At 39.8% G+C, this 27,941-nt stretch overlaps 1 protein-coding gene across 1 annotated transcript in view; it reads right to left on the bottom strand.

Moving 5' to 3' along the window:
* SNX25 (sorting nexin 25) overlaps positions 1-27,941 on the bottom strand; it is a 71,572-nt gene that overhangs the window by 19,653 nt on the left and 23,978 nt on the right. Inside the window, exons 6-9 of the mRNA XM_070948312.1 lie at positions 26,664-26,734; positions 8,221-8,411; positions 5,203-5,334; positions 1,675-1,944 (exon numbers count right to left, since the gene is read on the bottom strand). Coding sequence (XP_070804413.1) covers positions 1,675-1,944; positions 5,203-5,334; positions 8,221-8,411; positions 26,664-26,734 — 664 coding nt within the window. The remainder of the gene's footprint in view (positions 1-1,674; positions 1,945-5,202; positions 5,335-8,220; positions 8,412-26,663; positions 26,735-27,941) is intronic.

The raw sequence follows: 27,941 nt of genomic DNA, 5'->3' as shown, positions 1-27,941 counted from the left end.
TGCCAGCTGCCACCTGCTGGTTGTGCACTAGTCTTGTATGGTGAGAAGTGCAACCCCATCTAAAACCAGAAAGGAAAGTTCTCCAGAGGTAGGGCTCCCAAATATCTGCAGCCATGCAGTCTTCTCAGGATTGAGCCAGTCTGTTTTCCCCATTCAGACCCACACAGCCTCCAGAAACGGAGACAAGCACTTGACTAACATAGCATCACTTCACTAACACAGAACCAAGAAGCATAGTTTGGAATCATCAATAGACTGATAATACATGTTGGACCAACAGATAACATCACCCAGTAATTTCATGAGGATGTTAAATGGAGGTATCCTGCAGCACCTATCAAGTCCTGCAGAAGCCAATAAGTGAGTAGCCTATGGCTCAATTTCTACCCCTCCCCTTTAGCCCTGACTGAAACTGGCCACAGAAAAAGAAGAGGACCAATGCAAAAAGTGATCCCATTCCCAAATCTCAGAGCTGCCCCCGAAGGACAGTATTAAAACTGAGAACTCAAGGAGCACGAGGAAAGGCATACTTATCCTAATTCTGGCTAGACCAAGTCATCCACAAGAGTGTTCAAGGGTGGCTCCATAATGTGACTTGGCCTGAAAGCCAAATGAAACAGGTCCAGATAATCAGCCTACTCTGGAGCTGAAGCCCAACCTCATTCTCAACAAACTTTCCTATAAAGGCTGAATAGAGAGTGGATGGAGTTGCCCAGAATTGTTGGATCCAGTGATGGCCTCTTGAGGAGAGGGTGTACCTTCAAGACTGCAAAGATAATCCCCTCCATACAGTTCTCACTGCATGGATTCAATGGCAGGTCACCTCTCAGAAGGCTTTGATGAATGATGGGGGACCTGGATTTAAGAAACAGGGGAGCTTGAGTTCACAGATTGGAGGACCTTGCCCATTTGATTAGGAATCACAGGCAAAAATACATTCCAGATAACTTTATAAAACTGGCCCAGGTACTACTGCTGGAATTGTCCAATTGGAAGCCAATTCAAAGTGAATCTGAATTACTTTAACAAATAGCAAGAATAATCCTCACAATGATTTATAAAAATGTTCCCATGACTCATCCTCCCCCCACCTCCAGAGAACAAGTTACTTTAAACAGGACCATTAAAGATCAATGTATCATATTTTATTTTAAAAAGGAAATTTCTAAGGAAAAGGTTAAGGACTGATTAAAAAAAACTGAGCAATCTTAAGGAACAGGTATTTCACTTTAAAAGGTACAAATAAATCAGGAAAGAATCTATCATGATCTCTTCAGAAACAAGTTCTCCCAAGCATGATTCTTCCAAGAATTTCCTGATTTGTTTTACTTAAAACTTTCTTCTCAAACATTAGAGTAAGAGAATCACCTATCCACGAATGTCATACTATTCAATTGGGAAAACAGTCTCATTGGCCTAATGAGACCATTTAGAACTGGAGTTTTTGGACTTTAAAGAAAACTAAAGCAGAACGTAACACGTCTTGGGTGTTGAAGATGGAAGATGTTAGTAATCTCACAATTACAGTAAGGGCTCTAAAAGAGGAAAAGGTAATTAGAAAAGAATCTAAGATAGGTGAGAGTTCCTGAAATACAGTAAGGGATACTAATAAGGGAAAGAGCTAACTGGACAAAAGGGGAAAAAAGGAGAAAGGCATTTGTAGGCACAACTCACATAATCTTTGTCATCAGATGCCATCTGGACTGGAGTCCTCTCTTCTTTCTTGATCAGCCTCTCATATAAATCACTGACAATGAATGATGGATAGTATCTGTCTTTCAGTGTTTCATAAACATCAGCCTGAACTTTATAAAACACTTCAATGCCCTTGTTGCCCACAAGACTCTGTTGTATCTCTTTGTATAGCATTTTTTCCACAGGAATTTCTCTGCTTTCCACAAAAAAATTCTGATAGATTTGACTCACAAGTTGAGGTATTTCAGCCTGAAAAGAAAGAAAAACATCCATAATAATCAGCAACTGTTAAATGTTTGTGCCAGCTGATGACCATAATACAATATTGTTTTGATTTGACAATTTAACATTATACTAACAATTCCTCCTCCAACCCAATGGTCAAAAAACAGCTATGCTATTACATGAGAAAAAAAATCTACAGCTGAAGACCTTCATTAGATACAACCAATATGAAAGAAAAGGCTCAAAATATTGAGGTTCTCCAAAATTTTTCAATGGATAAGGATGGTCAAGAAGCAAAAGATAATGAAAGAAACCAAAGTACATGCTATCACTATTGCCTACAGGTAGAACTTGAAAACTTTCATACTTTTTGTTTGTTCTACAAAAACTGAATAGTCTTAGCTGCTTTGATGATTGCCAGATACTGATTCTGGGTTTGATTACCCCAATTCAATTTTCTGAAGAAGAGTTCCAATTTAATATACTTGTATTTGTATTGTACTTGTATAGTTTGTAGATTTGGCAATTTGACTATTCTTCACCAACCTGTACCCTCAAATAGTGCAGTGTTCCTAAAGAGCACTACAATGGAAAACAATCTGAGTGTTGAATTCCATATTCAAATCGTTGTCTCTTACATCAATCAATCTTATAAAGTTATTGTAAGAAGTAGGAACTGGAATATAGGGAATATCACGAATAAATGTAAATGACAATATCAAATTCACCTCAAAATATATGAATAAACAAAAGATTACAGATACAATACACTAGAGCACGGGTGTCAAACTCAAGGCTCACGGGCCAAATTTGGCCAGTGGGATGCTTAAATCTGGCCCATGGGGCTGGCCTGGAAATAACAAAGGACCGGCCCACGGTGCCCCTGCTGGCCAAAACGGCCGCAGAAGGCCACACGTGGGCAATTTTCGGCCCTCATGGCCTCCTACAGCAGTGTGGCGGCCGAAAACGGGCCACTAGGGGGCCATTTTGAGCCCCCAGGGCCTCCTACAGCAGTCTGGCAAAAACAGGCTGTGGAGGGCCCAAAAACAGGCCATTTTTGACTCCCACGGCCTCCTACAGCAGTCTGGCGCACATTTTATGTTTCTTTCTCAGCCCCATGCACTCTGTCTTCCTTCCTGTTGGCTGCTTTACACATGATTCCTGGTTTCATCCAGTTTAAAAATATGGAACAGGCCTAATTCAAAGAGTTTGCTCACTTATCTGTGGCTGTAATGTAATTTGCTAGGTTTTGACTTACAACTGGATTGTGTTCTCTCTCCCATAATGGCTTGTAAACAATATAGTGAGCCCAAAAACTTAAAATACAGAACATGATTGGATGTAGGATATGGTAGTATGCACAAGCTATAAGATTTTTTTATTGCAGTATGTTATGTGAAAATGTCCAGTAGTTATTTCTAAATTGTGATTTACTGTGTAAAGCACAAATGGCTGAATTTACAGAACACACAGAATCAAAATCAAATCATATTATGACTGGATAGTGTGCAAATCTGGCAGATAGAAGGCAGCTTTTGTCAAGTATGCATAAAACTCAGTGAAGTCAGTGAGATGTAATTGTGTATCCAGTTGTAGTCCAAATAGACCTGGAAATGTTTCCACACAGCATGTATATTTTCTGAATCTTTCTAGACATTTAGCAATATATTGTGATGATTTTGTTGTGTTGCACAGTGTTCCTCTTTACAATAGATATCTGGAATAAAATTTTAATGTTTTCAAAGAACTGTATGAAAAATGAAAGGGTCAGCTAAAGTATTCTAAATAGAGTTAGTTAATATTTCAAAGAACAGGAAAAAGGGAAACCTGAATTGATATTGCCCAAGCAATGGAGAAATGCCATAAATAAGGCAGACAGATTAATACATGAACAAGACAGAAAAGGAGATATGGATGAATTAAAGAGAAATGAATTATTTTGTTTAAAAGTATTTTAAGGTTCTAAATGTTAACTTATCATTCAACCCAGTAAATATAAATATAATATCCTGGGTGTTGTTTAGATTGTTTTAACTCACATCTCTGTTCTGACAATATTATGCACATCTTCAAATCTATTCCCATACAAGAGTCAAGCCCCATATTGAGACTATTTGTGCCAGAAAGTAAATCTCCCACTCAAACGCCCACCATGGCCATACCCACAATGACCACACCCACCCTGACCACATCCACCCTGGCCCTCCGAGGTCAAACACAACCCTGATGTGGCCCTCAATGAAATCAAGTTTGACACCCCTGCACTAGAGAGTTCATAAAACAAATAATCAATTTTTCCACTGAAAAATTGATACCCAAATATGGTGAACAATTTTCCTGTTGTTACTTTTGAAAAATTGGATGGATGTCAGCCATTCACTGCAGACTGTGTTGGAAGGAAAGGTATTAACAGCCTTTCCCAACCAGTTACAGTTCAGATATGTTAACATATCTGAGAACTGTACAAGGTACATATGCAACACGTCTGGAGGATCAGGTTAAGAGGATGATCATAATAAGATCAATTTAAATTAACCAACAAAACAATATTTGTAAAATACAACTCCGTTCTCCGTTTTAAAATTAAAACATATTAAGGAACAAAAAAGGTGCAACTATACAATTTTGGATTTGAATTCCAGTCTCCATTAGTACCCATGATTCAATCATCAAATACCATAGCTTACATTTTCAGTACCTCATTTTCTTAATTCTCTCTTCTCTACATAAGGTAAGTGAGTCTGGGATCTGTCCCCTGTATCATCCCATCAAAGAAATGTTTTATGTACTAAAGCAACAGCAATTTACAAGCTGCATTTAAAAAAACTAAAGGAACTTTTCTGATTTGCATATAAACATGGCACCAACATGTTCCGGCAATTTTATTTTTTTGCCATATCCCCACATTGTTGCCTTCATACAGTCCAAGGATGAGATACTTTAAGTTGTTCTCAAATGGGCTTGTAGTGTTTTCTCTCTTATTCCAACATGATCCAAGGGCAGCACACGGATACAAAACCTGCTAGGCCATCTGTTACCCATTTGCTTGGTGAGAAATCACTATAGGGAACTGAAACAAGGCAATAGAGACAGGACAGAGATTGGCATTGAAGACAGCAACAGTTCATGCCTGTTTTGAATTTTTGCCAATTCAAACAAATCACAAATTCAGCAATGGGAAAGGCCTTTAATTATTTTGATGCAACAATGACTTACAAGCTAAATTTTGCCTCAAGAAAGACTAATTTTCAGAAACCACACTTGACAAACTTATTCATGTACCTTGTTAGCATTCTTCAAGTATTCTACAGATTCCCAATAGCTGATCAGAACCCTCTTATCCATTCTTTCCATGTATATTTGAAAGTGTTCTCTGTAGGATGGATTACACAATATATCTTCAAACTGAAGTATCTGAGAGGTAGGAATGAATAAGATTATGACAATTAACTATTTATAAGCAAGCCAGCTGGTTACAATATCTATTAAGTGCAATAAGACCACACGCAGCATTACTTACTTAAGGCTGCAAGGAGCAGTAAGAATTTGCCAAAGATCCTGAAAACTTGTTTTTGTTCTGCAGATTTTATAATACCCTATAAGTTCAACATTCTTCTAAAAACATGTCATGCTGTTAGAGCAGAAAAACATTCCCTACAATCCATAAGAACTCCTTATATGAATCTGTGCATGTCAACAGGTTCATGCTCTTTTCATTAGTAGCTCTCATATGAGTAGTTGCATTTCAGGTTTTTTTTCCAATTTTAGTAAGAATATATTAATAAGAACACTCAGAAAATAGGAAGATAATATAGACGTTCTCCATACATGCTATGGAGAGGTGTAAAAAGATCGCAATCATAATTGACAGAGCTAGTTGTATCATTCTCAAATTAGATGTTCTGGAAAAAAATGTCCATTTTTGACACAGTATCTCATCGTCTAAGTACTAGTAGTTGTGACATGAGCATAAGCTTAATGTCCTTCAGGATATGAGTTTTATCCTGTGTCTTAAAATGTACATTGCAATTATCCACACCAGCAGTTTTATCCATTTATTGAAGTATATAAGAGAAAGCATGAGAGTATTTCCATCTTCTTTGATGTTTTGAATGCTGCTACATGGACGTGCCACAAACTCCAGAACCAGCAACGTGGCAGTTTGGGCCATATTTCTTCATAAATGTCACTGAATTTATTAAGACCCATTACCTAGCAAATTAAATTTGAAGGGACTCTGGAAACATGTGAAAGGGGCATTATGTCCCTTCACTGTGGTATGAATGAATTACTTTCCTTAAAGCATTAAAACAGCCATGTCCTCTGGAAGATTTGCACACTTGCCTTGAATATCCTCTGCATATGACTTGAGTTGCACAAAGTAGAAAACCCTCCCTAAGGAAGAAAAGCTAGTAATGGCTTTACCTAGAAATGGATTGCCAGAGTCCAAAACATACCTTTAGAGATGGGTATCTGCATTTTAGTATGCAGAGTTTTCTAAAGAGAGCCAATGTAGTGTACTGGTTAAGGCACCAGGCTAGAAATCAGGAGATGGTGAGTTCTAGTCCCACCTTGGGGACAAAGGTAGCTGGGTGACATTTGACCAGTAACTCTCTCTCAGCCCTAAGAAGGAGGCAATGCCAACCTACTTTGGAAAAATCTTGCCAACGAAACAACAGGGAATAGTCCAGGCAATCACTAGAAGTCAAAATCGACTCAAAGACATAAAGTAAAAAGAGTTTCCTACATTTCCCCACTTGGCAGCATGGGGAAACAGCAAGACCACCCAATTAGTTTTCAAAGATAATATGAACTTGATTCTTCCAACCTTTTCCCAATCTTGAAAAAAACCTGGAAAACCTTGAAATGTAATATCACCTTTTGCTAAGTACAAGGCATCTCTCCAGGCAGAAATTTTGGGGCAAATGCAGTGGCCTCTACAACAATGAAATTCAATGTACAGTAACATCACTGTTAATTACCCCAAAGAAAGTATAAGCATTAGTGGCAAGAAAAATGGCAAATCTTTGTCTATAAACTGAAGCATTTATTTCAGTTCCTGAAGTTAGAAACTTAGATTTTTACCTCTCTGAATCACTTAACTTTTAGGTGATTACAGAAGTCCCTACATGTACAGAAACCAATTCTGGAATCTTGGCTTGGGTATGCCATTTCCATACTCTCTCTTCAATAGACTACAACATCTTTTCTCCCCATCTCAAAATTTTGGATCCCCCCCCCCTCCCAAAGGTAGCAATCTTCCATGTTTTAGATGCAACATAAAGAAGAAAACGTAGCACTATTATTATTATTCTTTTTGGAAGAGCCCTCGTGGTACAGTGGTTAAAGTGCAGCATTGCAGGCAAACTCCGTCCACAGCCTGGAGTTTGATCCTGACAGGGCTCAAGGTTAACTCAGCCTCCCATCCTTCTGAGGTCAGTAAAATGAAGATCCAGACTGTTGGGGGCAATATGCAAAAATAATGCTTCAATACAGTAAACTGTCCAGAGCGTGCTGTGAAGCACTATGGTGGTGATGATGGTAGGGGCTATATAATCCTAATGCTATTGCTATTGTATCCTTCAAAGTCTACAAATGCCACTTCTCCCATTCATCTTGCCTCTCTTACTAATTTACATAGGTGCCTCCAAATAAGTGTTTTTTTGCATTTTCTGATTGGTTCCACCAACACTTTTCATTCTCCCAGAAAAAAAATTAGTAAAGAAAAAAACAGAACAGTTTTTAGAAAGACGAACCTCTGTCTCTGTTGTTTTCCAGAGAATTTTAGGCAGGCCTTCTATTCTGTTCTCCCATGCATTTTAGAAAACGTGCTAGTTCTGGATCAGCTGTATCAGACATAGTAATATGTCCATTGAGAATCATGGCAAAAATGTTTAGCAATGGCTTAACTTCTGAACTGAGAAAAGCTGTTTGTAGGCACACAAAGAAGTCCCTTCTGATTATTTTTTTAGACAATGCATGAGCTATAACAATACAACCTTTTCTCACATTGATCACTCTTACTGGAAGTTTGCATCGTAAGAAGGATACATCCCATAGCACTTTTCAGTGGCAGTTGCATCCTTAGAAGAAACTATAGTAAGTATTGGTTAAGAAAAAACTGCAGTGCTGACTCCCCCAATCAGTCTAAATGCTTCTAATTTTGTTGAGCATTATAGGGAGGAAGCATAGTACAATCACTACTTAGCTGCTAAAATTAAAATCAAAATACTCTGCACTGTGGCAACTCACTCATTCCATATGTCTCACCCAGCCCCACCTCAAACAAAGCTCTCTTACCTTTTGGCTCTGAGGACCTTCACTATCCTCAAAAATACCATCATCTGGTTGGTCATAAACAGGGCCTCCCAGAAGTCGTATGCGTTTTTCACATTGTTTTTTTGCTACCGTTAGTTGATTAATATATCTTTTCATGTTTCTGGCCCTCAAATGATCTGCTTTCATTGCAGCAGTTTCTTTAACCTTGTTCTCTGTAGAAAAAAAATTAAATGTCTGATAGTAAACACTTAATGTAGAATACATTTTAATCCATATAGCAGTCATATCTTCTTAAAATCACAGTACACAGAACTATGAATGTCTCACAGTATGAAATGTATATTGAAATTTTTACATATTGCAGTCCATCCATAAAAGATAACATAGGTATTTGCTTCCTAAATGAGATCATTTAGGTGATTTAGCATTCAATTCTATATTCTGGGTTGAGTAAAACTTCCTCAAATTAGGGAAGCAATGTCAACAATCTGGTTAATTATCAATGATAAATATGAATTATCTCCAGCAAACAAGCCAAAAAGATTTGGAAGAGTTCTAAGTTTTTTTTAAAGTTTTTTTTTACCTTAATAAAATTCAAATTATGTATTCTAGCTAAAATCTGGAAGAAAGACAGTACTTTTTATTAACATCATAGCAATATATTGCTCACAAAAGCATATATCCAAATGTATATAGTCAACCATTCTCTTCATATATTTTAGTGTAGCCTTTGTGCTCCCAAATGAAGCATCTTTTTTTAATAATAGCGAATTTCTCTATAATTTACTCTAAAAAATTCCCGCAAACCACTTTTTAACATACCAGTGAAAGGCAATGAAAAGATAATAGGAAAAAAACCAAGAAGGCTGCCTCTACAAATAAATTATCCTGACTGTAAATGATGCTTCCATAGCAACTATTCAAAATAGCTGAGGGAAATTGCTGTATTTCGGGCCAATCTGAACCTGAATATTAAAAAAAATCAGACAAGTAGCTTTTTCACATAATCATACATAATCACACTATATCAAAGTAAAGTTCAGATTTTATATTTATCAACAAATAATCTTGCTGCATTAAAACATGCATAAATGATTAATACTATCAAATGGAAATATATGTAATTTAAACATTTTAGTTTACCTGTTGCAAATTTGAAGCTGAGAAAACATAATGGGCAAAAGATAGAACTGTTCATTCAAATAACTCTTTGTATACATACATCAGGTTTGAGGCTACTAAATAATTCTGTTTTTTAACTCCAATGCTTAAGAAGATATTTTCAGAACAATGAGAATACAGACCTGATCCATATATTACACCAAGAAGCCAAATGTAATTCTTAAATAGTGTTAAATAGTGTTCAAAATATTAATAAAATATAACATCATATATATTTTGAAAACTCCTTTTTCAAATCCTGGATTCCCTCCACCAATTCTGTAATAGTTCTTGGCAAGAACCACAACAAAAAAATTCAGACTAGCAATTATCCTCTTTCCATAGCAGTGCATGAACTAATGCAAAATACTGATTACAATTAAAATTTCATTAGTTGCTTAATGTACAAGCTCTCAGGTCATAGCTACCTACATTATTTGGTAGCAATGGGTAAAAGAATTCATAAACATTAAAAAATTCCACTTTATACACCATGTGAACCACTGATTTTGACATGGGTGTTGTAATCATGATGGAAAACCATGGTGTATCACTTTATACACCATGTATAAAGTGATACACCATGGTTTTCCATCATGACTGATTACAACACCTATGTCAAAATCAGTAGTTCAGATTTGAATTATCTATGGGTTCAGTCATGCATGCATCTTACAAGAGTGAACCCTGTATTAAAAATTACAAAAAAGTTAAATTCTCCAGGTTAACTATCCCTGAAGCAGCCAATCTTCAACCTAATCTAAAACTGTTTCTCAATCTCAGGGCCTTTAAGATGTCTGGACCTCAACTCCCAGAATTCCTCAGTCAGCATGGAAGCTGAAATCCACACATCTGCGAATTGAGAAGCGCTGTTCAGAGAACAGAAACACTGTTCAGAGACATTCAAGCATTTCACTAGTAAGATCTGCAGCGTTTGCACTTCCATTTTCTTCCTCATTTTATCTATTCTTTTCAGCAAATATAAGAGAATCACTATCTCAATTTACAGGAAATCATTTGGGGGGGACGACTCATTTTCCTATTGAGTATTTATTATTTATTTAGACTTGTATGCTTGACCATCTCGCCCACAGACATTAAATTATGGGACTTTACTCCTTTCTCTGAACAAACAGCAGACTTTAAAAAGAATGTTCTTTGTTCTTTCTGCTGGATTGGTGCTTTGGATATTCAGAAGCTATTGACTCGTTGAATCAGATAGGATCCCTGGTTGAATGGATAGTTCTTTGCAAACTTCTCCAGAACTGAAGCTTTCCACTAACTATGATGGCTAATAAGTGCCACCCAGAGTCATTTCAATATGAGAGGGCAGCAAATAAATTTATTAAATAAAATAATAAGTCTAATAAACTGAAGATGAATGCTCAGTCTAAAAAGTATATTAGTTGAAAATTTGTGTTCATGAATAATGTGCATCTCTAATTAGTTGTAGTAAAATTAAGGAATATATTAAACAGGGAACTGTACTCAAGCCTTGAATCAATAAATGTATTCAATTTCATATTGTGAACTTTCTTTTGTGTGATTGTGCCTATCAGGCACAAAGATCCTGAAAACTGGAAAATAAATTCTGTCTTCCCCCTTTTTTACTATGTCCAAGACTCAATGATTTCATTTTGGACTAGCTGAGTTGATGATAATGATCAATCAGATTTTTGTTATAGGTCAGATTCAATCTGAGTGAAAACCAAGGATTGTTGCATTCTGCAATGTATTCTTGGAAATTTTTTAGAATAAATCATCATAGTGAAATTGTAAGTCAATGGTCTTGATATCAATTTATCCCATGCAAGTACTAATCAGCTTTGATCATCTTTCTTAGACACTGAGCTGACACATACTCAGCCTCTTGCTGTCACCTGTTTAAACAGGAAGCCATCTCCTTTAGTGGTGATTAAATACTACATTTCCCTAAGGGTACCCAATACTGAAAGCTTAGCAGTTTAATTCTTAACCAGAATTTGAAATTACTCTGGTTTAAAAAACCCTTTGGAGAAAACCCAGGTTAGAGCTTTAGGCCAGGGCAAATGCACAATGTTACTAAAGAACAGAGGGAATACGCCAGCCTTATGAGGCAGTCCAGTCAAGAAGCACACTCAGACTAGTTCTAAGTGTATTGTAAGTTTAATTAACAGTGTGAATTGTAGGCTTGTAGGATTCTGTTCTCTCTCTTCATCTTTACAGTCCAAAAAACTACCTAGTTCCCTTCTGAGATGTTTGCTATAGCCACATTTTGTGGACTAAGCTATCCTTTGTCTGACTATTGTCTAGTTTACAACTGTTCCACCTGTCTCCTAAGGTCATTCCCACCACCACCATTAGAGGATGTTATATAAAGAGGAGGGGGAATACTAATCAACAGTTAACTTTTAACCATTATTAAGATGAAATCAGATGACTATGGATATTAGCTCAGTTTTGGTTAATTCATGAAATCATGTGCCAACAGTTTTAAAAATGGGTGACATCATGATTATTGTTGTCTCTGAAAAATACATGCTGGCCTTCCTTACATTTGTTTTAAAGAAATGAGGAAAATGGTGTAATTGTGGATCTGTGGAAAAAATGAGAAGTCTACCAGCACATTTACCATCTAACAATTTTTATTAAAAGGCATAGGCTTTCATGAATTGCAGACTTTCAGTTTATGTCTTTTCATAAAATGTGTTAAAAAAGGACCTACCAGACTGCCGATATGATTCTCCTCCATATCAAATACATATAAAATGCAAAGTATTTAATGATCAAAACATCTTGGCTTCAGCTGTTCTAAGTTTTCCAGATATGTTTCAACAACAGAATATATTTCAACCTTACAAGTCTATTTTGCTAAAATCAGAACAGGCCATTTGTATGTTATAGCACTTCTGATAAGATTGGAGCAGCTCATTCCAAAATCAGATTAATTCTCTTTCCATCTCCCTCTGCCAGCTTAGGTTAAAACCAGTGAAATACTTAATAGGCTTGTTCTACAAATGCATGGTACAACTTTACAAAATAGGGTATATACATTGTTATAACTCTAATACATTATTAAAAAAAAAATCCAAAAATATATTGTTCCTGATAGAAATTATGCAAAAATGGTAAAATATGATAAAATAGCTAAAAATTTCAGATTTAAAATTGGCAATGCTTTGTTACCCACACCCATTTGTAAGCTTCCTGTACCCATAGGATTGTGTGCTTTCCCACAACAGCTTAAAAACTACACATACATTACCTATCCGCACCAAAATGTTTAAGGGGCAGAAAGCTCTTTAATATATAATTTAACATATAATTAACAGAGACACTAACTGGTACTACTGTATTTACTCAAACTGAAATCTCTTTAAGTAGAGTGGGAACAAACCCTTCTGAGAAAGAAATGTTCATTAATGGAGTGTTTGTTCAATTTTGAAAGAGACGACTAACCTCATGCTGAAAAGTACAGCAAACAGGGACTCCTAATGGCCCATGACCAAGTAGGTGAAAGAAGAAAGCAATACATGTCTTTGATCACACCTTTCGTTGAAAACACTTGGCAGGCTGATATGTAATAATATCACCATTCTTTTAACGTCTTTCCATTCTCCTTCTTCTTTCTGAATAAGCTTACAACTAATACTTTGTGCATTTCCATATATTTATGAAATAAAATGATTGATATTTCATCACATTATGCTTATTTCTGATATGACGTCAGTGCATGAGCCTATTATTCAGCTCACAGTCCTAAAACCAAAATACTCATATCTAACTACATGTATCATGGCTGATTAGTTCAGAAACACATTAAACCCAATATATCTTATAATCAACTTGCTTCTTCAGTTTCACATATTTTCCATGTGGACAAAAAGCAGAACGGACTGATACCAATCAAAGATAAAGCAAACAATCTTCTAGCAATATCTAGGAAAATATAAGTAACACTGAACTGTGAGCATTATTCTAATCCTTTTCCTCTCCAGACCAAATATAAAATACCCTACAAATCAAGAAGCATTATTTTAAAAAATTACATACTGATCATTAAAATTTATTTAAGGGGGGGGGGCAAATGTTGTGAATTAAGACTGCCATCATACTCTATTCTGGATCCAGCCAACTATGGTTAGGATTAAAAACAGGAGCGTCTGCGGAAGGACGAAGGGAAGACAGAAAGATGAAAGCTTCACAATGCAAGTTTATTTCTTTTATAGGTGTACCATGTATATGACACACTTGTATGAAATGGACAGGGTTTGCAACATAAATCCACCAATGTTGCTCTTGTTATTCTGAAAAAAATCTGAAAGCTTCTGCAGATATTGATGTTTAGAGAGCTTTGACAGCCAAGTTGGTTTCAATAGGAGATGATTACCCTGAAGAATAGCACAGTCAGTACCCTGCTACTGTCTGCTAGAATCCTCAGAATTAGGTGTCCAAAAGTATAAAATTATATTTTCAGAACAGCCACAATAAAGGCTGATTACAATCAGAGACTAATTTAATAAACAAACGGTGTTATTTTTTAAAGCCCAATACTTCATCTAAATAAAGCACATCAAAAGATGTTTCCTCTGCAAAGAAAGACAGCTAGCTCCTGATTTATCTTTTTTTTAAATAGAGGAGAACATCCAGGACATATGATTTTCAATAACACCTATAATGATTTTATAGAACATTGGAATTGAGGGAAAATTCAATTTCCTGTCAAAGAAAGAGGGACGCACTCAGATTGAAAAGCTACATAGAAAAGCTCTGTGACATTTATGCCACGTCCAGCATCTCATTCTCATCAGCCTGCAAAAGTTCAATAAAGATTGGGTATCAGCTTGCCACCAGAAGGCCATTTCTGGCAGAACGTTTAGCCAAGGATATAGGAAAGACACATCTGAATCTGCAACCATTTTTCAGGGAAGATTTGTAGCTTTATCTCTCTTTTGGGGGGGCGATGCGGGGGGGGGGAAGAGGGGTGGCTATATTAGCCAAAAAGGACACTTCAGGGAAAGTGTGTAATAGCAATGCTTACCAGGAGAATGGACCAAATAATAGTCATGGTGCTGAAGGACATAAGGAAAAGACGCACCTGCCTCTACCCTTATTTTAACTCTCACCAACTGGTCGCTATAGAAACAGCAGGAACATGCAGGCTGTGCTGACCTTTTTTCTTCCTAATCCTTTCATCTTTTGTATATTTTTCTTTCAGATTGTAAAGGAAAATATTGTATTTGTAAGCTAGAGTCAGAGCCTTTTTGCTTCATGACTGAAGTAAAAATAATCCAACTTTCATTCATACATATTCATTTTTTAAAAAAAAAATAATGACATTGGGGAAAAAAATTCTGATAACTCCAACATAGATGTAGACCCAATAGTAGAGAATATATGTAGCTCAGTGCTGAACAATTGGGCTCTAACTATTACCTAAACTTAGTTGTTGTTACAGATATTTTATTACCCAGCTAGATAACATCACCATATCAATCACTGTATCATCTCCCGTGTCTGTTTCCCATGATGTTATCTAGGTGGGCAGTCAAACTTCTGCAGGAAATCCAACAAGCCCAGAAAATGCCAAGAACCCAGCATGACTATCTGTGGTGATCTCATATCAGAGTTACTGATAATCATGTTTAATCAGTAGTGCCACTTATGGAAGGATTAGAGTCTTGCTGTTTTTTCCTGGAGGATTATCATCAACCCCAGTTAGATCTGTGGGTAGCTGGAATGTCGAAAGAAGTGAGCCATCCACTTAAGACCCACTCCCACCAAGACCACTGAAATAACATCCAACTCCCTGTGGACAGATACTGGATTAACCTCTATTTTACACTGCACCCAAAACAGCAGCATCATTCAACAGCAATAAAAGAAATTATCCCTCAAAGCACTTCAGTTAGTTTTGTCAACATAATTAGTTCTGACATATTTTAAAGCCAGTCTGCTAAATGATGTATAGCAAAGGGCCAAGGCATAGCATAACAGCATTAAAGTTATACAAGCAGTTTCAGCACAACATGAGGAATTAGGATCAGATTAGTTATTTTGAATTTATCCTGTATCTGAGTTCCAAAGATATAATCAGATCAGAGATGCCTTGAGGCAAAATGTGCCTACATTTATACTGCAGCAGTGATATTTTTCTTCCATAGTTCTTTTATCCATTGAAATAAATGATCAATGAAAACATGGAGGTAATCCCAAAATACTAATTTTGGGATTATATTATGCCCAATTAGTTCTATTGCCTTGAATAAAAGGCATCAATCATTTCAAATGCACTACCTATCTTTGGGAAGGCTGACTTTTGTATATAAGATATGGAATAGCTGCCTCCTTTAAAACCCCCTGCAGTAACCCTTAGTAGGGCTTATGCTGAGATTTCTAGAAATGTACTGTAGGAGTCTGTTTGCCCCAGAAAAAAATTGAAAACCTCTTCTAGAAAAAATTAAAGTTGCTACAGAATTCTGCTTGCAAAGTTGATCAAGATAGGAATTTGATCAAGACTTCAGCCAGGAAGTATCCAAAGCAAAATGTCTGGGAGTTCACTGAGACTTCAATGTGGTAGCCTTCTTTATGTGTGATACGCCTGATAAAAATGGGATCATAATGCACCATAGTCTTCCTCTATTAAGTCTTTCTCTCCTTATCTGTCCATTCAGATACTTTGTAGAAGGAAAGAAAGAGAGAATCCAATCTGTTCACAGTAAGCCTATAAGATTTTCTTCCAAAAAAGTTTTTGGAAGCATATTTCTAAAATTCAGCTGAAAGAGATGGGTTAAAGAGTGTTGTGGAAACCTTGTGATGCAGATGAGCAGTAATATAATAAATATTTCATCACTGTATGCTCTCTTTTACAAAACAATAGCTATCAGCAGAGAAGTTGCTCTATTCCACTATAATCTGAGAAAATCATGCATTTCAACAGTCTTTTTCTAGAAAAGGACACAAAATTGGCCATTTAAAAAAATGTTCAGAACAACAAAGGCCCCAAAATTGACCAAATAATAGTTTTACCATTCAAACTTTAAGAACTCCAATGTTAATTTTATTTAAAAAAAATTTAAAAATGAAATAAAACACACAAGGAACTATTTATATTATCAGCTGAGACAGACATTTATTTTTGGCTGCCAATTTCTGCAGCTTCTGTTTATTATTTCATGATGTTTTAGTAAATAAATTCACATATTCATTCACAACTAAGGCAACAGAACCTACATCAAGGAGCAACAAAGTAAGAGAAGCAAAACTGGAATATACAACTCTTATTAAAGAGTATGAGAAATAATAAAATAATAAAATAATAATAATAATAATAATAATAATAATAATAATAATAATAATAATAACCCCTCCGAGGAGCTCTACCTTGTCGTGGTGGAGGGGCTTGCGTGCTCTAGTGATCCTAAGGGCTATGCTGAACAGGTGCAACCATATCAGACAGACCTTAGGTGAAGGGCCAGACAAAATCTGCTCTACAACCCATTCAAACATGGTGAATACAGAAAAAATGAAATTTATGCCGGCTGAACCGTCGCCCGGATTAACAAGGGTTCCGTTGGATGCTATGGCTCCTGGGCATTCTACGCAAAATGAGTTACAGGGCTCAACTCCCTCTGCTAGGCAACCAGGGCATGGAGCTGACAAGCTACTGGAAGAAAAACCCAAAAAACGAAAAATCTGGACCAGGGAAGAAAACACGTCTATTATGAAAGCTTACTATCAATCTGAGCCAGCAAAACATGGATTTCAAAAAAGAATGTATCAGATTTGGAAGATGAACCATACGGACTGTGACACCAGTGAACAAAGGTTAATGACGTGTAATCCTAAACCACAAATTTTTCACTACAGAAGAATTAATAGCAATAGAAGAGAAAGCAATTAATGGTCTGAGTACAACAACAAAGAAGAGTAACATCAAGAATGATTTCCAGACTCAAAAGCAAATTGAGGAAGAAAGGGAAGAAGAGGATACTGAAATGGATGAAGATAAAGAACAAGGAAGCACTAAAGAACAAACACCAACAAATAGTGCTCAATTAGCTGGAAAAATAAAGCACCAAATGGAAGATGCTGAAAGAACACGTTTGCCAAAGCTGAACCAAGTGAACCGGAAAGAATTGAGAAATGTACTAAAAAAGGTCAATGAGGCTGTGCAAACTATTCTAACCACTACATTAGCCGAAACTAACCAACTGATGTACGCAGCAGCTGTCATAACCACCAAAGAACTGGGGTTGAAAATACAAAAGAATCAAAGAGGCAAGAAGGGGAAGCCTAAGTGGAAAATTCGGTTAGAATTGAAGATCAAAAAAGTACGTGGAGATTTAAGCAACTTGAAGAACCTAAGGCAAGGTCAGCTAAAGAACAAGCAGGTCAAAAGCACCCTGGAAGCAAGATACGATCTAAGGAATAAGGAGATTGCAGTAGTAATTGAAGAGCTGAAGCAGAGGGTTGTTGCCATCGCTGAAAAGATTAAAAGGTATGAAAACCGAGTAACTCAGTTCAAGGAAAACTCACAGTTCAGAGCAAATCAGCACCAGTTTTATAAGAATTTAGAAAATGGAAACCGAGTAACAACAAATGAAAAGCCTGATAAAGAGAAAGCTCTGAAATTCTGGAAGAATTTGTGGGAAAACAACAAGAAGCACAACAGAAATGCAAAATGGATCAAACAGGTTGAGGACTCTATTAAAGTGCATAAAATGGAAGACGTGAAAATAACAAAAGCAATGGTGCAAAGACAGTCAAGAAAAGTGAAGAACTGGAGTGCACCTGGACCGGATGAGCTGCATGGCTTCTGGTTAAAGGCACTTACAAGTCTGCACAAAAGATTGGCAACCCAGATGAACCAGATCCTAAAAACACCTGAAAATGATGGATGGATGACAACTGGAAGGACATTTTTGATCCAAAAAGATAAAGAAAAAGGAAAGGACCCTGGAAACTATAGGCCAATCACCTGCTTGCCAACAACATACAAGCTTCTTACTGGTATCATTGCAAACCAAATCTATGGATACCTGGAAAGAAATAACTTGCTTCCTGTAGAACAGAAAGGATGCTGCAAAAACTCAAGAGGAACAAAAGATCAATTGCTGATCGACAAGCTAATCCTAAAGAACTCAAAGAAAAGACGAACCAACCTGTTCATGGCTTGGATAGACTATAAGAAAGCATTTGATTCAGTTCCCCATAGCTGGATCAAGAAATGCCTGGAAATATTAGGCATCAGTAGCAACATACAAAAATTCATGGAATCTTCAATGAACCTCTGGAAAACAAAATTTATGGCTAATGAAGAAGAACTGGGTGAAGTTGAAATTAAACGAGGCATTTTCCAGGGCGATTCCCTTTCACCCCTACTTTTTATACTCTCAATGCTACCACTGACAATCATTTTGAAGAAGATGAACTGTGGATACGAACTTGCAAAGAAAGGACTGAAAATCTCGCACTTGATGTACATGGATGATTTGAAGCTGTTTGGTAAAACAAAAGCTGAACTGAATTTATTAATTGAAAACACAAAAGAATTCAGCCAAGACATTGGTATTCAGTTTGGAATTGACAAATGTGCAACAATAGCAACCAAAGCAGGCAAGATCATAAAAGAGGATGGAATAGAACTAGAGAATGAAGAAATGATAAAGGCAGTAAAATCAGAAGAAGGCTACAAGTACTTGGGGATTTTAGAAGCCTCTGACTTAATGCATAATAAAGTCAAGGAATTAACTTCAGCCAAGTACATTCGGCGAATTCGTAAGATATTAATGTCCAAATTGAGTGGAGGAAACATCATAAAAGCCATAAATACCTGGGCTATACCTGTGATTAGATACTCTCCAGGAATAATTGACTGGACCCAGATGGAGTTAGACAATTTGGACAGAAAAACAAGGAAGCTTATGACAATAAATCATGCCTTGCACCCTAAAAGTGATGTTGACCGATTATATTTACCAAGAGCAGAGGGTGGTCGAGGACTCCTACAAGTAAAGCAGACTGTGGAAGAAGAAAAATGCAGCTTGAATGATTACATCCAGAAAAGTGAAGAACCAATGATTAAGGAAGTAAATAAAGGAGGCCTTTTAAAGACAACTAAAACAAAAGCAGAATATAAGAAAGAAGTAATTGAGCAGCGAGCTGAAAATTGGAAACACAAAGCTCTGCATGGCCAATACTTGAAAAGTATTGAAGGCAAAGCTGACCAGAAACTAACTTGGAACTGGTTAAGATCAGGAGTACTGAAAAAAGAAACTGAAAGCTTTATTTTGGCAGCTCAAGAACAAGCCCTAGCCACAAACTGTATGAAGGCAAAAATTCAACATGTTACCACCAACAGCAAATGCCGCCTCTGCAATGAGAAAGATGAGACAGTCGACCACCTGATCAGTGGGTGCAGCAAAATTTCACAAACTGACTACCTACAACGCCATGACCGTGTTGCTAAAATCATTCACTGGAAATTGTGCCAGAAGTTTGGATTTGAGTACAGCAAAAACCACTGGGAACATCAGGTTGAGAAAGTTTTAGAGAATGAGAAACTCAAGATCTTGTGGGACTTTAGGATTCAGACTGACAGGCACTTGGTCCACAACACACCTGACATAACAACAGTTGAAAAGAAAAAAGTATGGTTCATTGACATTGCAATACCTGGTGATGCATGAATTGAAGATAAGCAGCAAGAAAAAATCACAAAGTACCGGGACTTACAAATTGAAGTTGAGCGACTGTGGAAAAAGAAATCATGTGTTGTCCCGATTGTAATTGGAGCCCTCGGAGCAATACCCAAAGGGCTACCCCGCTATTTAGAAATTCTAAATTTGCCGGACTTGAACATTTTGACTCTACAAAAAACCACCTTACTCGGAACAGCTTACATCCTCCGACGATACCTTAACAGTTCCTAGGTCCTTGGTTAGGACTCGAGCTGCTGAGCTATTAACCAGCCTCAAAGGCTGTGAATCTCACTAAAGATTAACCAATAAATAATAATAATAATAATAATAATAATAATTTTATTTCTATACCGCCCTTCTCCCGAAGGACTCAGGGCAGTGTACAGCCAATTTAAAAACACAAGACACAACAATGATTAAAATTTAAAATAATAATTAAATAGATTTGGCCAGTTTAAAACCCCAAAAATTTAAAATACCCCAATTTAAAATTATTATGTTGATAGCCCGGCCTGGCGGAACAATAGGGTCTTCAGTGCGCAGAGAAACACCCGGAGGTCGGAGATCTTACGTATTTCCAGGGGCAGTTCATTCCACAGGGGTGAGGCTCCCACAGAGAAGGTCCTCCCCCTGGGTGTCGCCAGCCGACATAACTTGGCTGATGACACCCTGAGGAGACCCTCTCTGTGGGAGCGGACTGGTCGGTGGGAGGCTATTGGTGGCAGAAGACGGTCTTGAAGGTACCCGGGTCCTATGCCATGGAGCGCTTTAAAGGTGGTAACCAACACCTTGAATCGCACCCGGAAGACCACTGGGAGCCAGTGCAGCTCGCGCAGGAGGGGTGTCACACGGGCACAATGGGTTGCGCCCATAACCACCCGTGCGGCCGCATTCTGGACCAGTTGGAGCCTCCGAGTGCTCTTCAAGGGGAGCCCCATGTAGAGAGCATTACAATAATCCAGCCGGGAGGTGACAAGGGCATGAGTGACCGTGCGCAAGGCGTCCCGGTCCAGAAAGGGCTGCAACTGGCGGATCAGGCGAACCTGATAAAAGGCTACGGCCGTCATATGGTCTTCTAAAGACAGCCGTGCGTCCAGAAGGACACCCAGATTGCGAGCCCTCTCTGTGGGGGGGCAAAGATTCACCCCCAATAGTCAGCGATGGCACCTGCTGACTATATCGGGACGCCGGCAGCCACAGCCACTCGGTCTTGGACGGGTTGAGTCTGAGCCTGTTCCTCCCCATCCAGACCCGCACGGCCTCCAGGCAGTAAGACATCACATCAAGGGCATCGTTGGGGTGGTCTGGGGTGGAGATGTACAGCTGAATATCATCAGCGTACAGATGACACTTCACCCCAAAACCACGGATGATCTCACCCAGCGGCTTCACATAAATGTTGAACAGAAGAGGCGAGAGGACCGACCCTTGTGGCACTCCCCATGTGAGACGCCTCGAGGTCGACCTCTGCCCCCCTGCCAACACAAACTGCAAGCGGTTGGAGAGGAAGGAGGAGAACCACCGCAGAACGGTGCCCTCTATTCCTAACCCTCTCAACCGCTGCAGCATGATACCATGGTCGATGGTATCAAAAGCCGCTGAAACATCTAATAGGACTAGGACAGAGGAGCAACCCCTGTCCCGAGCCCTCCAGAGATCATCCACCAACGCGACCAATGCCGTTTCTGTGCTGTGCCCCTGCCTGAAGCCCGACTGGTACGGGTCTAGATAGATAGCTTCATCCAGGTGCCCGGGCAGTTGTCGTGCCACCACACTCTCAACAACCTTCGCCACAAAATGAAAGTTGGAGACCGGACGGTAATTAGCTAATTCAGCTGGGTCCAGGAAGGCTTCTTGAGGAGGGGCCTCACCACCGCCTCTTTCAAGGTGGCGGGAAAGGCACCCTCACTCAGAGAAGCAGTTATAATCCCCTGGAGCCAGCCTCGTGTAACCTCCCAGGAGGCCAGTACCAACCAGGAGGGACACGGGTCCAATAAACATGTGGCAGCACTAATCCTAGTGCTCCTCCCAGGTAATATTCTCAAGACCTACCCTTGTCTCCTCCCCCGGACTCACCCAGTCGGAGTCCAAGCCTTCCCGAATCCGAGCGACTTTATCGTGCAGGAATTGCACAAAATCCTCAGCTCGACCATGCAAGGGATCTTCCCACACTCCCCCCCCCGAAGAAGGGAGTGGGTCACCCTAAACAGGGCGGCTGGGCGGTTCTCTGTAGAAGCGATAAGAGCGGAAAAATGGTTAGATTTCGCTGCTTTTATCGCCACTAGGTAGGTCTTGATATAAGACCTCACCTGTGTCCGGTCGGAATCAGAATGACTAGTCCTCCAAATGCTCTCTAGGCGTCTTTTCCGACACTTCATCTCTCTCAGCTCCTCAGAGAACCAAGGACCCAACTGAGATCGGCATTGGGTCAGAGGCTGCAAAGGCATGACACGATCCAAAGCTCCGGCGGCCGCACTCTCCCAGGCGGCCACCAGCTCTTCAGTCGAGTCGTGTGTCAGAGTCTCAGGAAACGGCCCAAGCTCCGACAGGAACCTTTCGGGATCCATCAGGCGCCTGGGACGGAACCATTTGGTCGGTTCTGTCTCCCTGCGGCAGGGGGAAGCGGTAGGAAAGTCCAAGTGAAGGAGCGAATGATCTGTCCATGACAAGGGTTTAATATCTAAGTCCCCTCTACCAAGATCATTCAACCACTGACCAGAGATGAAAATCAAGTCCAGAGTGTGTCCCCCTATGTGAGTGGGGCCTTGAACTAACTGGGTCAGGTCCATGGCCCTCATGGAAGCCATGAACTCCTGAATCACCTCTGACGCCTCACCCGCGGATGGAAGGTTGAAATACCCCATGACAATAAGTCTGGGGGTATCCACCGCCACCCCGGCGATGACGTCGAGTAGCTCGGGTAGGGTCGCTGCCACGTGGCAGGGAGCCAGGTACGCAGTCAGCAAACCCATCTGCACCCCACGGCCCCACTTCACAAAGAGGGACTCACATCCAACTATCTGAGGAACAGTGGTCTCCCTCGGACAAAGACTCTCCCTAATAATCACCGCCACTCCCCCACCCCTCCCCTGGGCCCTTGGCTGATGAAATGCACGGAAACCTAGTGGGCACATTTCAACGAGGGGGACCCCCCCTCTTGGCCCAACCAGGTCTCCGTAATACCTGCCAGGTCCGCACCCCCTCCAATATAAGATCACAGATGAGGGGGGCTTTATTAACAACCGACCTGGCATTACACAACATCAGCCGTGGACCCTGGGCTTGAGACTCTGCACAACCCAGGCCACGAGTCGCGCATTGGGGGCCGGAGTGCGCAATTGCTCGTAAAGAGCGAATGCGCACCCCTGACACATGATATGGTCCCCTGCGCCCGTCATACCTGCCCCTCCCACTCATTATTTCAATTGCATTGCCCTTCTTGTTATCCCCCTGCTCCCCGGATAAATTTTCTTTGCCGACCCCTCTGCTGCAGCCAATCAACCTATCACCCTGCTCAGTAGCTAACTGGAGCCCCCCAGGTCCACTTTTACAACCCCCTCCCTTCCTCCCGGGTCCCCTTAAAATTTTCTTTAAAAGTTTAAATAAAAAACCCCTCAACCCCCTCTTCGCTGCATGCCATCTCTCGGGATTCCAAAATCCGTCATCAAGGTAGGCCCTCGATAACGTGGAGGGCCAGGCCTGCGAGAGGAGGGAGTCTCGCAGTGCAAGGAGTTCGGCGGCCGAGTGCATCCAAGAACCGGGAAAGGGTGAAACATCATCTGGCTGAGGTTCCATAGAATAGTCTAATCGTCCTAGGGAATGGAGAGGCAGCACTCAAGACATGGGAAAAACTGGACTCCACTGTCCTCTCACGACAGTGGAAGAAGTCTCGTGCCATTTCAACAAAAACTCAGAAGGTGCTCTCTCCAGGCCATCCTCTCACGATGGCTAGCCAAGATGGAGTTGGTTATGGGGAGATTCGATAGTCTATCCACTCTGGTAGGGAAACGGCAGTTGAACCGGACTCCCTCAGAATCCACATCAGAATTGTCCATTCTCCACACCATCAAGGGCATAGGTGGAATAGAGCCAGTCTAGAAGGCAGAATAGTAAACCCGGGGAATAGATGACACACGGAAGGCAACGGAGGGAGATGGCTTGCAAGGCAGAAAGCAGCTGGGGTGGTGACCATGATAAGGCCTATACAGGCCAACAAAAAAGGGGGGGAGGGGGGAACGGCCCGAGGCAGCCCAAGGCCAACCCTCAGTCGTCCTCCAACCTCTCCCACTCCCCAGGTCTTCCAGGTCTTCCAGCATTTGGTCCTTTTATATCCCCAGTCTACAGCCCCAGTCTCCAAATGGGGCCTCCGGATTCCTGCAGGAAAATGGGCCAGCAGAAATAAGCTGCCCCCTAGCAGGTCCAGGGTTCCAAGATAGAAGCCAGCAGCCTCTCACCATACCGTCCTCTTCAGTAGCAGCCAGCTGCCACCCCTCGCCTCCTCCATCATCCAGCGGCTGCCGACAGCCCCGCGCCCACTGCCAGCGCCGCTTCCACCATGGCTCCCACTATACTCCAGAGTCTCCAGGAGCCTCAAAAAAGCCCCGGAGAAGCCAGGAATCCAGGGGAGCCACCGTATTGCCGCCGCCACCACCACCACCACCGCAGAGCTGCCGCCGCTGTTGGTCCATGCCGGAGGCCGAGAAAAGCGCCGCCAGTCAAGTCGCTACCGCCGTCACCCCGCAGAGCCTTCAGCGGCCGTTTTTTTCCTCGACCCGATGTTCCGGAGGGCGAAAGACCCCTCAATGGGTCGGGGAAAGATTCCTTTTTCTAGGACTGGGGGCCATGGTGGATAATTGCCCCAGGAACCTCCCGAAATTCTCAGAGATCACCCCATCTACCGGGAGTGTCTCAGGCTAGATCCGCCATCTTGGACATGCGCAGCAGAATTGTAAATGAAAATGGTTTCTTTGCTGTTGCAGAAATTGAAAAGTCTGAGATAGGCATTATTTTAATTATGTATCCTTCATTGTTCTTATAATGAACGTGATCCACTTAACTGGGCCTTTAAAACTTGACATCAAAAATATATGGTTACACATTATTATTATTATTAATAGTAATAATCTTATTTGTTGCCTGATGCTCAATGACTTTGAATGTTTTTAATTGCTTAAAACAATCTAAGAAATCACAATCACATCAATAGAACATTTAGAATGATTAATACCTATAGAAGCACACTTAATTTTAAAAATGTAGGCACTGAAATAATTAAAACTTCATTAGACACATAGCATCATTTAGTATATACAAAATACTTTATTTTATTAAAGCTTTATTTCGAAAATGCCCGTGGTACCTTAAGAAAAGCTGGTTTTGAACAGCATTTTACAACACACTAAAATCAGTAAATTCTGAATCAAATAAAGCAATCAAACAAAAGCAGAAGTTTGAAAAAATGTTCCTCAACTGCAAAATGTTTAAAAATCACTGACTAAAACAGAAAAATAAAACATGTTTGCCTGGTGCTCAAATAAAGACAAATTTGGCCTCCTGTAATCCTCTTGAGGATGTTCCAGAGCACAGATAAATCACACATAATTGCCAATATCAACTACAGTTAGTACCTCCAGGGCAGTGCAACTGTTATAAATACATGCCAGTTGCCAAGAGCCTAAATTTTGATCACGTGACCAAAAGTGTGAAAAATAGTCATAAATCAGTAACCCTGAATGGTCACTAAACAAATGGTTGTGAGTAAAGGATCACTGATGAATGAATAGAATACTTTATTGGCCAAGTGTAACTGGACCCACACAAGGAATTTTTCACAAATCAATAAAGTGTGAATGGACACAAGGTAATTTATTACCTGTAATAAATTATAAGGATCTGACTTTTTAAAAAAAGGGGGGGAGGAATGAAGTGGTCTTCTTCTGTGTCCAGATCAAACTTTAAACTACCAGAAAAAAGCCACCTTCTTGGCTTTGTTGTTGGTCAAAAATAGGTTATTATTGGCACATGGTTCTGGCAGTAGCCAACATACCAGCAAATAGGCTGGGCTCTTTATCTCTCCACATTCACACAGCGTGTTGTATCCACTAAGAGCCTCCAGTTGAGCACGTTGGTTTTATACTTAGGCACTCCAATCCTCAACCTATTCAGGGTCCTCCAAGTTGTATAAGGGAGGTTGGATTCTTCAGCCATATTCTCCTTTAATGTTATTCATTGCTCAATGGTCTCTTTCTTCCATCTTTTAATTTGATTTTGTCTTGCTTACCCTCTAGAATGTTTGTTCTTGCCATAAAGCTTTTCCTAGGTCAGAGTCTGATTGAACTGGTGATTCCACATGATAAATCAATACTTTTAAAACCCTCACTGGTTTGAAATGTCATCTGCACACAATATGTTTTGTTATTTTGAGGAAAAGATTCCAGAATCCTTAGACTTATTTTTTCTTTAAATAGTTGTTTGATTCCTATAGAATTGGATACCTTGTGAAATCCATACTGTCATATAGAATTTTATAAGTACAAATGGTCAATTAATGTCATTGCTGCACAAATGATCATCAGCACAATTTAGCAATAGGTTTAAATGTATCCTGAAGAAACAACTTACCTTTTTGGCGTTTCATCTGGGGGATGTTGCTGATAGTGGTTGCTTGAACTATTTCCACCATAATCTGATACCTGAATACAAAAAGAAGAAAAAGCCAAGTTTTTGACATAATCTTCTGTAAACCTAGTACTACATTTTCCAGAGATAATGAAAACTAGGACTTTTCAGGGAATAATACTGAGATGTTGGTTTTATGCAATATCAATTTTGTGTGTGTGTGTGTGTGTGTGCATCACTCATGCCAATATTGTATTTTGATAAGTTTTAAAACACATTATAATATGCAGTTTCTCTTTGTAAGCTGGACCTAAGTAAGTTGCATAAAACTCAATTAGAGTAATAGTTTATAATATTCAGATTTCCACTTAAATTCAGGTTCCTTCAAGCCAGTTGGATCTATTCTATGGCTGCCACCCTATCTACCATCTGGCTCGAATGGCTGGGAGAAATATTGCAGCTCTAAGTAGGAAAGGCTTGTATAACTTCCAAAATTCAAGCTGAAAGTGCCCCACTGCAAATGCAGGCTTAAGACAATGCCCTTCCATCAATACTCTCATTAGTGCCAACTTCAAATCTAACACATCTCACCAATTTATCAATTCACCAATGCATCCAGTTTTGGTCACCACATTATAAAAAAGATGTTGAGACTCTAGAAAAAGTAGGAGGAAAGTAACCAGGATGATTAGGGGACTGGAGACTAAAACATATGAAGAACGGTTACATGAACTGGGGATTGCTAGTCTAGTGATGAGAAGGACCAGGGAAAACATGATAACAGTGTTCCAATATTTGAGGGGCTGCCACAGAGAGGAGGGGGTCAAGCTGTTTTCCAAAGCACCTGAAGGCCAGAGAAGGAATAATGGATAGAAACTGACCAAGAAGAGATTCAACCTAGAAATGAGGAGGAACTTTCTGAAAGGGAGAACAATCAACCAATGGAACAGCTTGCCTTCAGAAGTTGTGGGAACTTCATCACTTGAGATTTTCAAGAAAAGACTGGACTGTCATTTGTCAGAAATGGTATAGGGTCTCCTGCTTGAGTGGCGGGGGGGTTGGACTAGATTACCTATAAGATCCCTTCCAACTCTGTTAATCTGTTAAATCTACATCCAATCTTTCCAACACTACTGCCAGCTCTTCCATCAGCCTGCTCCCCATCTTCTCAGAAACATTATAACACCTCTATTTAATAGACGCTGGATGTTCTGCAGGGGATATCTGGACTCAAATTTTATCCACTGCATGTGAAGTTGATAAACGTAAGACTATTAATAT

The sequence above is a fragment of the Pituophis catenifer genome, unplaced genomic scaffold (genome assembly GCF_029215685.1).
Source record: "Pituophis catenifer annectens isolate HBS135680 unplaced genomic scaffold, rPitCat1.0.hap2 SCAF_8, whole genome shotgun sequence".
NCBI lineage: Eukaryota > Metazoa > Chordata > Lepidosauria > Squamata > Colubridae > Pituophis > Pituophis catenifer.
The sequence above is the reverse complement of the archived record's forward strand: the minus strand, read 5'-3'. Positions and strand labels throughout refer to the sequence as shown.